The 15,399-nt window shown below is 45.1% G+C and overlaps 1 protein-coding gene across 1 annotated transcript in view; it reads left to right on the top strand.

The window, feature by feature from the left end:
• Positions 1-7,048, top strand: part of ATP2A2 (ATPase sarcoplasmic/endoplasmic reticulum Ca2+ transporting 2) — a 52,799-nt gene extending 45,751 nt beyond the window's left edge. Inside the window, exons 14-20 of the mRNA XM_040619944.1 lie at positions 723-1,058; positions 2,310-2,530; positions 2,968-3,170; positions 4,633-4,718; positions 4,986-5,119; positions 5,742-5,859; positions 5,947-7,048. Of these exons, the coding sequence (XP_040475878.1) occupies positions 723-1,058; positions 2,310-2,530; positions 2,968-3,170; positions 4,633-4,718; positions 4,986-5,119; positions 5,742-5,859; positions 5,947-6,216 (1,368 nt within the window). The 3' untranslated portion in view covers positions 6,217-7,048. The remainder of the gene's footprint in view (positions 1-722; positions 1,059-2,309; positions 2,531-2,967; positions 3,171-4,632; positions 4,719-4,985; positions 5,120-5,741; positions 5,860-5,946) is intronic.
• The last annotated feature ends 8,351 nt before the right edge of the window (positions 7,049-15,399 follow it).

Below are 15,399 nucleotides of genomic sequence, written 5' to 3'. Positions count from 1 at the left end.
TCCTTCAGTAAAAGGTCAAATGAGTCTTGCTTTTGCCAAGAAAGGGGTGTGGTTATTTGTTTTTCTCTAGGCCAAATGCATCACCATTCCAATTTAGCTTGCTGCTTCCAACCTATGTAGTTAACAGTTTAATGCAAGTCTGTTACTTTCAAGGTAGAATAGTTAATAGACTTGAGCTAAATACACTTGTAAAGCCTATTTTGCAACTCCTCTGTAAATTAAGATTTTTTAAAAATTGGGAATGTTTCTTAAACATTCATGAGTTATTAAAGGTCAAAATATCCAAGTTGAGGGATTCCTTCCACTTGTCTGCTTATAGAATTCCTTCTTACCAGGTATGTGACTTCCCGAAGCACTGCCTGAAAGGAATAAGGAATAACTTTGGTACTATGGGCCACAAGAGTGGCCAGTATCAAAATGCTCTTCTTCCTTGGTATGTGTTTTTCCTCATTTCAAAGGATTATCATCATGAAAGTTAAAGGATGATTTAGTTATTAAGAATGTAGTGCTATTTTTCATCCTTTCCAGTTAATTGTAATTAGTACTATTCCTCAATGGATTTATAGCTCTATGAATATTTATCTTAGATAAGAGTCACAGTTACAGAATTTATTATAGGAAAATGCAGAAACCTTTGCTCTTAATGTATAACTGGCCCTTGTCTACACCAGGGGAGAAACTAGAATTTCCTGTTTGAACGTAAGGTGATTCTTTTGCTGTAGACCAATCTGACTTTTGTTGGCTGCGTGGGCATGCTGGACCCTCCAAGAATTGAAGTGGCCTCTTCTGTGAAGCTGTGCCGGCAAGCAGGCATCCGGGTCATCATGATCACAGGGGACAACAAGGGCACTGCTGTGGCCATCTGTCGGCGCATTGGAATCTTCGGGCAGGACGAGGATGTGACATCAAAGGCTTTTACGGGTCGGGAGTTTGATGAGCTCAATCCTTCAGCCCAGAGAGATGCCTGTTTGAATGCCCGCTGTTTTGCTCGAGTTGAACCTTCCCACAAGTCAAAAATTGTAGAATTTCTTCAGTCTTTTGATGAGATTACAGCTATGGTGAGTACCTTTGGACTCATACTGCGCATACAGCAGGTTGTAATTTTGACTATTAAATGTTTAATAATAGTTCCCAAATTTAGCATATCCAGATCAGGGCTGTTTCTGTAGGGTTCTGTTGGCCCATAGTTGGCATGTTGTATGTTACCTGCAGGGAGGATTCTAGAGCAGCTTAAGAAGTAGAAGAATACCTTCTGAATCAGTTGTGGGGAAATACCTGGTGACATCTAGTCTTTATCTTGGTTAAAGGGTACATGTTTCTTCTGTTTTAAGGTTTTATTTATTTGAGAGAGAGAAAATGAGCCAGGAGGAGGGGGAGAGGGAGAGGGAGAGGGAGAAGCAGGCTCCCCACTGAGCAGGGAGCGGCTCGATTCCAGGACCCTGGGATCATGACCTGAGCCGAAGACAGACACTTAACTGAGCCACCCAGGTGCCCCAGAAGTGTACATGTTTCTATCTCAGGTTTTCTAAAAATTTGTTCAGGATATAACTTCTTTGTATTATATAACCCTACCTGAAATTAGATGTACTGGTCAAGCATTAAGAGCTGCCCGTGTGCGAGGCATTTCCAGTATTCTTCCCCTAGTGTGAATCTTCACCCAGACACATTCACATTGTGTAATATTTGCTTTCTGTTGCTTGTCTGTAAAACTTTAAGAAAAAGTGTTATTTGAAAGCAGATATTATAGGTATACTCCCTTCCTCCTTCCTTCCTCTCCTCCTCTCCCAGAGGGAACCACTGTTCTGAATTCAATGTTGGGTGTTCAGTAGAAATTTAAAAAACTCCCATGGGAGTGATAGCTTTGTAGCTGTGGACAATATTTAGTCTTTTTGCACGTTTGTGACCTTTGTAAGTGGCATATTACGGTTTCCATCTTTTTGCAGTCTGCACCTGTTCTACTTGAGATTTCTCTGTGTGGATACAAGTACTGCATCTTAACTGCCATGTGGGTGGTTTTGGTTTTGTTTGGTTTGGTAAAAAAAATAATAATAATAATACAGATGAATTTTGAAGTCCTCTTTGTTCCACTTCCCTCTGAAGTCTCTTCGACTCATTTGACAATTTTGCGTTTCACAGGTGAAGTGTGTTTTGTGATGCCACCTTGTAAAAATGAAAAATTCCCTATGTCTGTGCCCAGAGGCCCACGGCTCCATTCGTCCCCCTTGCTTCAGGGTGGCTGAGCGTTGTCAGGGATGTGTGTGTGAGGTGGTGGCAGGTGTGCACAAACCAGCCATCGCGTTCCCTTTCAGACTGGGGATGGCGTGAATGACGCTCCTGCCCTGAAGAAATCGGAGATCGGCATCGCCATGGGCTCCGGCACGGCAGTGGCTAAAACCGCCTCTGAGATGGTCCTGGCCGATGACAACTTCTCCACCATCGTGGCCGCTGTCGAGGAGGGGCGGGCAATCTACAACAATATGAAGCAGTTCATCCGCTACCTCATCTCATCAAATGTGGGGGAAGTTGTCTGGTGGGTCCCTGTGAAAGATCACTTGTAGTCCTTTGTCTAAAATCAGGGCCTGGGATGACCAGCTTTCCAGATTTGTTCATATGGCAGCAGCTTTGGTCCTCGTGCATGAGTCGGGAGGGAGGGCCAGGCAAGAGGAGGAAGCTAGAGGTTCTTCCGGTTCTCGGCAGGGCTGTCCTGCGGCTGCCCTCATGTGTAAAGGATGCCCTTGAACATAGAAATGAGTTTAACTATATAAAGTAACACAAAATTCTTGGCCTTCTAACATTGTACTTTAAATCGACGCTAGGTATAACAAATGTTTTATGGTGGCCAAAAAGTTATTTCAAGCAGTCATTGTTACTGTCCATTGATTTCATGGAGGAGGAGAGGGTACTGATGGTATGTAAAGTAGTGGCCAAAATAATTTGGGGTCTTTCTCTTTCTTCGGGTGGAAACAGTATCTTCCTGACGGCAGCTCTTGGATTTCCTGAGGCTTTAATTCCTGTCCAGCTCCTCTGGGTCAATCTGGTGACAGACGGCCTGCCTGCCACCGCCCTGGGGTTTAACCCTCCTGATCTGGACATCATGAATAAACCACCCCGGAACCCGAAGGAACCCCTGATCAGCGGATGGCTCTTTTTCCGTTACCTGGCCATTGGCTGTGAGTACAGTTTTTATATCGTTGACTTTTAAACAAAATGTTCATGAGCCAAAATTTTTGTAAATCCATCCCTTAAAAGCACATTTTTTTTCTATCCTTGTATTAGGGTATAACAAAAAATGGAGTTTAATAAACTGTATACCCAGTTCACAGGAAAGTTAGTCCCTTGTTTTAGTTATCCCGTCATTCCTTAGGCCTTTGTGAATGAAGTTTTCAGATTTAACCTAAGGCCAAAAGGATACAGGGGTGAGTTAGGGTCAGGCCTTTCGTCACCAAGCTATGAAACGAAGCCCCACCCCCTACGTTTTAGAGAACGGAGCTGTGCATTCATTTGCAGCACTTGGGAAACACAGGAGCCCCGGCCACAGGTCAGGATCCTCATACGTTGTCTCTATGGCCCTCCTGCCCCTGCCCGGCTGCTGGTTCTTATCCTCACTTTAGAGCTTCGGAAAGTGAGGCCCAGAGAGTTAAAATAATAACTGCCCTGGGGTTCTATAGGAAGGTGGTTTTTTGTTTTTAGTATGTTCACATGATTTAAAATTCAAAAAGCACACTGTGGCATAAAGTGAGAAGGTTCTCAGCCAGTCAGTTCCCCTCCAATAGTGATTTTCTCTTGTGCCCTCCAGAAATATTCTAGCAGATAGATCTATCCTGTGCATATATTTTCCTGAGGGTTGGTGTCCTGTACACACGTGTGCTGAACCCTGTATTTCTCCCTATTTGTTGGGAATTGCCACGTCATTACGGGTATGGCTGCCCTGTCCACCAGCTGCCTCCTGTTCCATAATTGCCGGGTTAGAGGGAGTGTGAGCTTGTATCTTCTGGTAGATGCTGCTGCACTGGGACCATCTTCATGGTGTCCCCGTGTTCTCTACTACCCCGTTGCTTTGTAATCAGTTTGCTCAGTTCAAAACTATTTGCTTGGGGATGGGGGGTAGGGGAGGTGGTCTCAAAATCGGCTTTGGGCTTTGCCATGTTGCTTGGTTCTGCACTAAGTGCTCTGGCGGCATTTCCCTGTAGCAGTTCTGCCAGGCCTTTGATGGAGCAAGTAAGTGTCTTAACTGGGAGCGTCAGTTTCCCTGAAAGTCAAGGGGCGTGTGATCTGGTCCTCCAGCAGAAGTGAGGCACTGTGTGGAGATGATGCACCTGCAGCCGTAAAGCATTAGCCTCCAGTGAGAGAGGGGCATGGCTAGCGTAAAGGTCCAGCCAATTCCAGTAGGTACTCTTCCTCACAAACTCTGGAAGAAAAGTTGCCTAGTTTTTCTGTACCGCAGACCCCCTCTCCTTGCAGAAACCCTCCGTCTAGATGCTTTGGCTGATGGGAGTGAGCAGTTGCTAGTGGCTGCACAGGTTCTCCTGTACCATCGTCATACCCTGTCTCCTCTCTGCTGGACACTGGCCCACGAGGCAGGACATGCAGTGAGAGCCGTGGGCTGCAAACCCCGCCTGTGTCTGTTCCCAGGTTACGTTGGCGCTGCTACGGTGGGTGCTGCTGCCTGGTGGTTCATTGCTGCCGATGGAGGTCCAAGAGTGTCCTTCTACCAGCTGGTACGTATCTGCCTTTTTTCCTCTGCCTTAGAGGCAAAGCGTTATAAGGTTGTACTTGAGCGTTTTGTGGTTTGGGTGCCTATCAGATCATTTTAACATTCAAAAAATAAGCAGTTGCATCTAAGATGATTTTGAGGACCCAGGGCTTCTCTGGGAGATGGGGTGAGATCCTGTGTGGGTCTGTGCACTGGGCTTCCTGTGGAGCAGGGCCATGGACCTTGGAAATGTACTTGGCTGATCAGGAACTTGATTGGGCATTTGTTGCAGAGCCACTTCCTACAGTGTAAAGATGACAACCCGGATTTTGAAGGAGTGGATTGTGCAATCTTCGAGTCCCCGTACCCGATGACAATGGCGCTGTCTGTTCTTGTAACCATAGAGATGTGTAACGCCCTCAACAGGTCAGTGAGTCCTCGACAAGCTGGGGCAAGAGCCCCGCCAGCCAGCGCAGCGGGGACCTGGGTGTCGTGGTTGCTAGAGGATTGCAGGAAAGCTCCACCCTCCCAGAAAGAAAGGAGAACAAGCAGCACCGGTTTTAAAAGCTTCAGTCGTCATCACCTCCAGGAAGTAGTGGGAGTGCTTAACCACATGTTCCTTAGGAGACAGTGGGGGCCAAAAATAGGGCCCTCCGTACCCCTGTATGCCCGTGCCCACAGGGAAGGCACTCTTGCCCTTTAGCAGCGAGACAAATGGTATCATCCAATTAAGCCAGTGACAAAAAAGGAAATTTCGAAATAGCGTCAATATCAAGAGTAATTGAGAGCGGCTTTGAGTCCATTGAAAGGGAGTCTGCTGTGCCGAAGCCTAGATTTAAAATTGGAAGTTTGTCCTACATCTGAACATTCTTCCTTTAACTTTGCCACAGTAGAAACTTCACTCAGTAGAATTAGGTCAGTGGGCAAGGCCAGGTTAGCTGCTGCCTTACTGAAGCATAGCTCCGAACGGCCTTGGGCACTGGTTGTTACAAAGGCCTTTTTTGCCTTTTGGGCGGGCATAGTTCACGTACCTCTCATTGTTCTGCAGCTTGTCTGAAAACCAGTCCCTGCTGAGGATGCCCCCCTGGGAGAACATCTGGCTCGTGGGCTCCATCTGCCTGTCCATGTCGCTCCACTTCCTCATCCTCTACGTGGAACCGTTGCCAGTAAGCGCTGGTGGGACCAGGACCGAGGCTGGGACCTTGCTGCCTGTCCCGCAGGTCTGGGAGCTTGACAGTTTCTTTGTGTTTCAGCTTATTTTCCAGATCACACCGCTGAATTTGACCCAGTGGCTGATGGTGCTGAAAATCTCCTTGCCTGTGATTCTAATGGACGAGACACTCAAGTTTGTGGCCCGCAACTACCTGGAACCTGGTAAAGAGTGTGTGCAGCCTGCCACCAAATCCTGCTCGTTCTCGGCATGCACCGATGGGATTTCCTGGCCGTTTGTGCTGCTCATAATGCCCCTGGTGATCTGGGTCTATAGCACAGACACTAACTTTAGTGATATGTTTTGGTCTTGACTGACAGTTTTACATAAAGAAGATGTTTAACTTAATCAATTAATTTTTTTATTGTTTAAAGCAACTGTCTATTTCTGATGAATTTTCACATGAACATACTGGCTGGTGAAGGAGATTTCATACTCTAGATTTTGTTTTGCTTTTCTGACTCCAGTGGGGCAAGATTTTCCTTTTTTATACACATAATTAAAGTGTCCATTGACATGTACAGAGAACTAACACTATTTTATGCAAATATTTTTTTGTAGATGAAAAAGCATGTACAGTGTTCTGTTTAATACTCATCCTTGTATAAAAAAAATAGTTGAGCCAGCAGACATTGTCAGCAAATTAATTGGCAGCAGATTTTAGGAAATGAATGTGTGTGGTTTTTTTCTAAAACTAAATAGCATGTATTGTCTTTTGCATGATCATCTGGATTTAATCTGAGATCACAGTCTAATTATTATTCATAAGCCAATTTTTCTGCACTGAGCAGAGTACTGCTACCTCAGTCAGTATTTTTTGGTTTGCCACTCCCCTCACCCCCCAGCCCCCGTTCACTCCCACCCCCACTCCCGGCCCCGCTCGGCTGCTTCTCCTGTAGGGTTCCGATGGTTCTGTTTACATCAGTCTTAACAAGAGGTATGCCTGTTCTCGCTTGTGCAGAAAACATTGTTCCAGATTCAATTGACTGGGTTCATGTCCCCCCACGTAGTTTTTAAGGTTATTTATTTAAATGTCTAATGTATTTTATTGTAACAGACATTGTTCTGCCAACATTGCCTATTTCAGTGGCACTTCACAATCTAGTTTAAAAAGGAAAATAAAACATTTTAAATGGACAGAAAAATAACTGTCTTGTTTTTAACTTTTAAGTGGCTTAGCTTGAACTAACAGAGGTGTCCAATTTTCTCTGAAGTTCTTAGCTCAGAACTTGAGTTGTACTGTGTTCGAGGAGAAGGATCGTGTTCTGCATAGGTAGCTGTAGGAATTAATACACAGGCACCGGTTGTCACCCATGATACTTGTTTGCAAGTTTCTGCTGGCCTGTTTTAGCCTGGTGTAGAGAACATAAGGGGGAGTGTGTGTATGTGTGTATATGTGTGTGTGTTTTTGTAAAAATCTGTAAATAGCACATGACCAAATGAACATATTGTATAGAACTATTTTTATTTGAACGTGGCACTAACCAGCACCATGGTTACTAGGATAAATGTTTGCGCATGTTCGAGATCAGTCTTACCAACCGTGTGTAGGTCATTAACTGTCCTAACTATGGTGTTTTCCTCCAATGCCTTCCAACATCCATCAACTAACGTGAGTATTCCCTGGAATCCTGATGCTTTAGCCTAAAGGTGACTGCCACCGAGTGAGCTAGCTGTGACACTAACGAAAATATCCCTTGTGTCATGTACTGCTGTGCTCTATGTCTCCAAGAGTAGCAAGTGAACGGTGCGTGGGACCTGTGCACACGTGGGGTGGGTTAGCCGACCCGAGGTGTGATGTAGACTCCATGCACGGCCTTGGACAGTGGCTCAGCCGGATGTTTGAGGAGGGCCTGGTGGGAGAGAAACTCGTTTTGCTTTGGTCCAAGGGACAGGCTGAGGGAACGCTGCCTTTGTTAATGCCAAGATGAGGATTCTCAAAAACTCATGGTTCTCTGGTGTCTGCTAGCTGCAAGGACTCATCCCAGGGTCTTGCTACTTGTTCATTAACAAGTAAAAACCTAGTGAAAGGAAATAATTGAACCAGTGAATTCACATATCCGTAGGTTTGTCTCAAATAGGTGGCCACCTTTTTTCACCTTCTGGGTCATATCCTTTGCAGCTGAGATTTGTCTTCTCTTTCTCCAGGGTACGAGAAAGCACAGTTATTAGGGCACGGCTCTGCTAGCAACCAACCATGAGCCGGGGTGAAGGAGGCCTAGGCAGCAGCTCCCTCCCTGTGGGGCCCTGACTGTTCTAGTGAAGGTACTGGGGCCAGCCCCAAGATGTGATATGAAGGCTCAGTGTTTGGGGAAAAGTTAATGGATTTTTTTTTTTTAAAGATTTTATTTATTTATTCGACAGAGATAGAGACAGCCAGTGAGAGAGGGAACACACACAAGCAGGGGGAGTGGGAGAGGAAGAAGCAGGCTCATAGCGGAGGAGCTTGACGTGGGGCTTGATCCCATAACGCCAGGATCACGCCCTGAGCCGAAGGCAGACGCTTAACCGCTGTGCCACCCAGGCGCCCCTAATGGATATTATTAAGCAGGGCAAGGTGCTGCCAACTTCCCAGGTCCAAGTATAAGGGGATGGAAGTCCCGGCCTGACTCACTGAGGCCTCTGAGGAAGGGAGATTGGTTTGTATGACAGAGGACATAGTGGGGAGGAGGGTAGGTTTTGCCGATTTTGGCGTAAAAAGAAGCCGGCTGAGTGACGAAATGCAATGAGTGCACCTTGGCTGCAAACCAAGACAGGATGTCTGAGCTTGGTGGTGTGCTATTCAGTGGAAACCAGACTTACCAGTCAGCTTTTCCTGATCTGGTTCCTTGATGTAGCGGCCTTTACAAAAGAAGTTGGATGTGGTTTGCTTCTGTCGGAGACCTGCACACCCCAGATGGGCCTGGGCCCGGCTCGTCTTGTGGTTTCTCAGCTTCAGGCCTGTCCAGCCACAGAGGTGGTTAAGGGACCCACTTCCCTCAGCCCGGGCCGCTGGGAGCATCCCCTTATCAGCTCTGCTTCAGGCTTTGCTGCTGAGAAACAGGCCCACGTGAGCCCCTCTCTTCAGCCACTGTACTGTCGTGGGCGCATCCCTGGCCTCAGGCCTCCTACACTGAGGGGCAGGTGCGCAGACCCAGCCTCACCCAGCACCCGCAGGAAGGCACAGGCGGCCTCTGCTTTTGCCACCATCAGGACTAGACAGGGCAGTGTCATTTTCAGACTCACCAAAATGTGTCCATGTTCTCACCGATGGGCAGGTAGGCCTTGCACAGCTTCTTTGCTAGGGCTTTGCCTAAAAGATGGCCATCTCACATGTCCCCCAGCTGGGATCCCACTCCAGCGGCTCATTCTTCATCTGCACAGTGCAAGTGACACATTGTGCAGAGCGAGCTGCACGAGCTCCCAGACAAGCAGGGCCAGTGCCAGCCTCCCCCACGAGCAGCTGCTACCACGCCACCCTCAAACTGGGCCTCGGCCCCGAGTGTCTTTGAGGTGGCAGACCTCAGGAATAGGAGACCCACAAGCATTAGCTCGGTGTCTGTAAAGCAGCAACCCACCACCGGAGCAGTCTGCAGTGCCCATGAGCTAAGGCAGCCTTTTTAACGTAACCACCAATTTTGTCAAAGCCACCACCGTGCAGCATCCCCAGCCTGCCTTCTTCAAAGAGAGGGTGAGGACCGCAGCTCCCCTTCTAGGACTGGGCAGGGCTACCCTGGGAGGAAGGGAAAGGAAAGGGAGGAGCCAGAGACTTCACACACTGCCACCCTGCTCACCTCTGCTTCACCTTCCTTACCATCTGCATTGCTAACCGAGAACTTTCCCTCCTCTTGCCCATCTCCCTTCCGTTACATCTGAAGCGACTATATGTCTGCCTGGTGGGGTTCTTCTGTGAGCCAGGGTGGCCTTTGCTCTTTAGCCAAACGACATGAAGGGCCCGTGTTGTCAAGCCAGTGCTTCTAGCTGCTACCCTGTGTAGGCAGCCCCTAAGGGACAGTTAATCAGAAATGCCAGTCTTGAAATCTTAAAAGGTCAAACTGAATATTCCTTCTCACTATTCCTTGTCACTTATTAATCTTAAGTAGTTAGTCTAACATTTCTTCCCCATATTTCTAAAGCTGATTTCCTCTCTCTTTCCTTTTCAGCAATACTGGAGTAACCGCTTCCTAAACCATTTTGCAGAAATATAAGGGTGTTCGGTTGCGTGCATGTGCGTTTTTAGCAACACATCTACCAGCCCTCTGCATGATTGATGTTGGGGGAAAAAGAAAAGTAGAAAAAAGTCCCCAACTCATTGTGTGTTATGTGGAGGAAATGTGTATTACCAACGGGGTTTAGCTTTTAAATCAAAATAATAATTACAAATGTACAATTTAGCTTAATGAATCAGAAAGCCTCTCCAGAGAACTTTGGTTTCTTTGCTGCAAGAAGAATGAGGTTCTGAAACCTTATCTAAGAACTTAGAAGCCATCAGCCAAGGCTCCATGTTTCTCTGTGCAAAATGTCATGGCTTATATAAATGTACAATATTCAATTGTAATGCATGCCTTCAGTTGTAAGTAGCCAGATTTTCTCTATGGTGTCATTTAAACGTGCTACTTTTTAATTGGCCCTGTACAGTTTGCTTATTTATAAATTTATTGAAAACACTACAGGCGTGGAAAGGTTAGAATGTAGGCCTCCAGTTCATAGCTTCAGTTATTTTTTTGAGTGTGCAGCTATTTTGCACTGTATTAAATGTAACTTATTTAATGAAATCAGAAGCAGTAGACAGATGTTGGTGCAATACGAATATTGTGATGCATTTATCTTAATAAAATGCTAAATGTCAATTTATCACAACGCATGTTTGACTTTAGACTGTAAATAGAGATCAGTTGTCTATTTCTGTGCTGGTAACAAGCATTGCACAGACATGGTTTCAGGTAAATAAATCTATTCTAAGATAAGTTCACAGTGTGGTGCTGACTGTTCTCCAGTGGGAGGGCTGGGTGATGGGCACTGAGGGCCTCCAGCCTTGCACCCCGAAGGGTTTTTACCTTCTGGTGGGGAAGGTCTTAGACTTGACTTTCTGGGGAGGAGGTCTGTTCGTGTGTCACATGACTCAAGTACGGGGAAAGCTGAGTGTCTTGTCATTGGGTTTTCAGAGATAATCAGATGATTTTATAAGTTGTCAGTAGCTTGGAGATTGTACCAATGGAGAGATGCTTCTCATACTATTCAGACAGAAAATGTAAAATTCTACACTCCTACTGTGAATAGATAAGAGCAAACTGGAGCGGCTGCAGCAGGTAGCAGAATTCAGCCGTTTGATGGTTATTTAGTGCTTATTTACCAGGCATGGGTTTGGGGTGAGGGATTTCCCTATTTTCCAAATACACTGACTGTTGTATCATTTAAAAAAAAAAAGGCAAGGATAAATGATTCTATAAACCTAATAACAAAAAACACAAGTCCTAGCGACTACGAGATGGAAAAATATTTGATAAACTAACATCCATTCTTGACATGAAAAAAGCAGTATCCATAATTCCCATTTTATAACCTACTGAAAAACCAGAAGTATTGATACAACCAGAATTCCACTCACCGTACACTAGAGCCCACTACTCAGCACTGTCGACAGTCTGCAGTCAGGCAACAGATGGGACAATGCCTACAAGGGAACAAAAAGCCCCAGGAGTCTTATTAAGATCGATAATATCTTGTTCTTAGGGAAGTTTAATAATTCAGGGGGAATTGACATCTTGAGGTAATATGTAATTCATATATTAATGATAAATGAAAATACCAGCAGACATTTTAGTCAAACAAGAACAAAGAAAAAGAATAGCAAGGAAGTGTAGCAAACCCCTCAGATATAAGGCTCCAGGTTAAATGCACAGTGTGAGAAAGGTGGCATTTCATTTTAGTAGGTGAAAGTCGGAATATTGGCTATGTTGTTGGTCATCTTGAAAAAAACAGCTGTATCCCCCTTATACCGAATCAATTGCAAATGCATCAAAAAAAATTTTTGAAAAATGAAACTATACCCCTAAAAGGAAAAAAGCGCTAAATGACCCAGACGAAAGAGTATGTGAATGGCTTCTAAATAAGAGATGTACAGCCCTACCAGCCAATTCCCTGTGAGACAGCATTCGTGCCCAGCAGCTGACAAACGGGCCGTGTGACACCAAGGAGGTGGAGAACCACCCTCTACGCCGCAGAACAAGTGCTCTGGCAGCTTTCTGTACGCCCTCACCATACAGCCTGGCGGGCCCACTCCTGCACCACCTTAGAGAGTCCTCACGCGTCCTGGAAGAGTCACACCAGCATGTGTATAAAAGCATCAGAACCACCGAAGTGACCAACAGCAGCAGGGAAACAGGTACGTGCCTTTGAGACGGGTTTAGAGGACTCGGCAGCAGTGAAAATGAGTAAACTAGAACTGCAGATATCGACAGAAATCCCTCGGCACAGTGGAAACCAAGTGTGGTGTATACAAAGTTCAAAATCTGAAAAAAAAAACAAAAAAACACACGTGTTAGATATGCGGGTGTTCGTTATGCCTATTTACATGTCTGGGGTTTTTTAAGAAAACCATAAAAGTACTAAGATCATGGAAGATGACAAGGCTTTCCAAGCAGGATGCAAAATCCCAGGAGAAAAGGGATAAATTGACTGTAAAAAGTTAAAAATTTGGACCAAAATACACCTATCTAGAGTTAGAGTTAGTTTGTCATAGGCATTTGCTGTGCCTATGACAACGAGCAAATTCCCTTCACGTGATTGGCAAAAACCACAGGTTGACGGGTACTGATCTCTGCCTTGCAGCTGGCATCAGAAAACTGTATTCATGCTGATGGTGAGCGTATCAACTGGCCCAGGCTTTGGAGGGCAACTGCACAAATCACTGAGGTTTTTAAACATCCACACCCTTTGATCAAGCACTTCCCTTTAGTGAAAACCTCCCACATGTTCACAGAAGCAACGTAATCCTGCGGTAGGATTATGTACAAAAAACGAAATAGTCCAGATGCCCATCGATAGGAAAGATGTTGAATAAACTAAGGACATTAATACCATGGACGTTATGCAACCTTCAAAAATACAAGGTCGATCTGTGTGAACCAGCAAGGAATGATACCCAGTCGATGATGTCTGCCAGTGAAACATTCAAGTGCAGGACAGTGTGTACAATATTCTATCATTCATTTTTTAAAAACAGGAGGAAGTTAAGTTTCCCGATAATGATGGTCACAGAGTAACTGATGATACTGTGATACAGATGGCGGATGGTGGGAGCCAGTGTTCTCACTGTTGGAGCAGGAGGTTACAGATAAGCAAGGGGAGAAGGCTAGAATGACTCACGTAATGAATTACGGTTGGAGATACCAGCATAAATTAATATTTCATTTAATACTGATATAGATGATCCTATATAGAAATATTTCTAGGGGCGCCTGGGGGGCTCGGTTAAGTGGCTGCCTTCAGCTCAGTTCATGATCCCAGGGTCCTGGGATCGAGCCCCATATCAGGCTCCCTGCTCAGCTGGGAGTCTGCTTCTCCCTCTCCCTCTGCCGCTCCCCCTGCTTGCGCTCTCTGTCAAAATATAAATAAAATATTAAAAAAAAAGAGAAATATTTCTAGTTAGGTGTATGTGTCTGTGCACTTCCTTGCACCATCAACTGAGGGGCCAGGAAGCAAGGACACTGCAGTAGCAATGAGCATACTTAGTTTCAGGTTTCTCATAACCATTCTCCAATGAAAGGAATCAAATCTTAGAGAAATGGCAGATTCCAGGGCCAGGGCAGAAAATGTACAACACACGCCTGGAGAACACTGTAGTGTCATGAAGTACAGAAGTACTTAACAAACAAAAAGCCAATGATCAAAGATGGGGTTATGTCAAAGGGACAGAGGAGCCAAACGAAAAAGCTCTGAATGGCCAAAACTAAATTTAAGCACAAAATAATGGTGTACTGGCTTATAATCCAAAGTTTAAAATAAATATCCATGAGTCTATCCTGATATAAATAGGAGAGATTAGAAATCTCCCATGCAGAAGAATTTTCTGTAGATAACTCTGTCCTCATGGACGTGAACCATAACTCCCGTTCCGTAAGTAGCAGTGGTGCCCAGTGACCTCCCCTAGAGTACATGGCAGTGTGGTTGGGGAAAGTTACCCACAGTGGAGAAACCTGCAGACACTACCTCAGCCAAATGAGGTCATTTTGAGAGCATGTACCCTTGATATGAAGTGATGAGAGTAGCATTTTACCTGTGGTCTTCCTCCCCAAAGCACATAACGTCAGTCTAATCGAAGAGGAAACATCTGACAAATCCCTAAGACATTCTCCAAATACGTGACTGGTCCTCCTTAAAACTGCAGAGGTCATCGAAAACAAGGAAAATCTGAGAAACTATCACAGCCACAAGGAGCCTAAGGATGCATGACAACGAAATGTAATATGGGATCCTGGATGGGATCCTGGAACAGAAAGAGGCAAAAACCAAAGAAGTCTGAATGAACTATGAACTTTAATTGTTAACAACATATAAATACTGGTTTATAATAATGTGTAAGTACTGTGACGAACGTACCATATTATTGTGAAATGTTAAAGTTAGGGGAAGTTGGGTCTGTGGAACATAGGAACCTTCCACGCCATGTGCTCATTTTTCCATATGTTTATAAATATTCTAAAATAAAAAGTTTATTTTAAAATGCTGGGATAAATATTTTTTTTTAATCCGCATAGAAGCATCGAAAAACCACAAGACAGTACAGAACTTCCAGGCCAAAATCTAAGAAGCGGCAAGGAGAGATCATCAGAATCTCCAAGGTTGCTTTTCCCCTTGTGGCATCTACCTCTCCAAATAAGCTAAGCTCTGAAAACATGAGCAGGGGTTTGGGGAGCTCACGGAGTGAAAAAGGCAAAGTCAAATCCAGGGCCCACCAAAAGTTAGAAGCCTCATAGGACATTAAGCTGTGATCCCAAAGGGCTAACACCTCAGGATAAAGGCAAACCAGAAATGAAGCTGCCCTCCTTCCCAAAAACTCAAAGGGCTGTAGGCAGCACTGGCTCTCGAGGATATGCAGCCCAAACTGTATCTTAGGGGTAGTCTATGAATTTAAAGTCACAGGCAGCACTCCTAAGCCCCAGGCAGAAATAAATGCCAGTCCTCCCTAGAGGAAGGCACCTCCATTTTATGTCTTAGGAGATCTACACAATTATTTTACAAAACAGCCTACAGTAAAAGCTAAACAAGTACACAAGAAAATAAGGCACCATGAGTGAGACGCAGCAGAAATAAACATTACAGATCCATCTAGACTTCACATATTAGAAGTATGAGATATATATCAAAAAACACCCTGGCTTACTTTGTTTAAAGAAAAATAAACAGGGCGCCTGGGGGGCTCAGTCAGTTGAGCATCAGCCTTCAGCCCAGGTCATGATCTCCAGGTCCTGGGATCCAGCCCCACATCAGGCTTCCTGCTCAGCAGGGAGTCTGC

This window comes from Ursus maritimus, unplaced genomic scaffold (assembly GCF_017311325.1).
Source record: "Ursus maritimus isolate PB19 unplaced genomic scaffold, ASM1731132v1 scaffold_33, whole genome shotgun sequence".
In the NCBI taxonomy this organism is placed as follows: Eukaryota; Metazoa; Chordata; class Mammalia; order Carnivora; family Ursidae; genus Ursus; species Ursus maritimus.
Note: the sequence above shows the minus strand (reverse complement) of the source record. Positions and strands in the feature narration are given on the sequence as shown.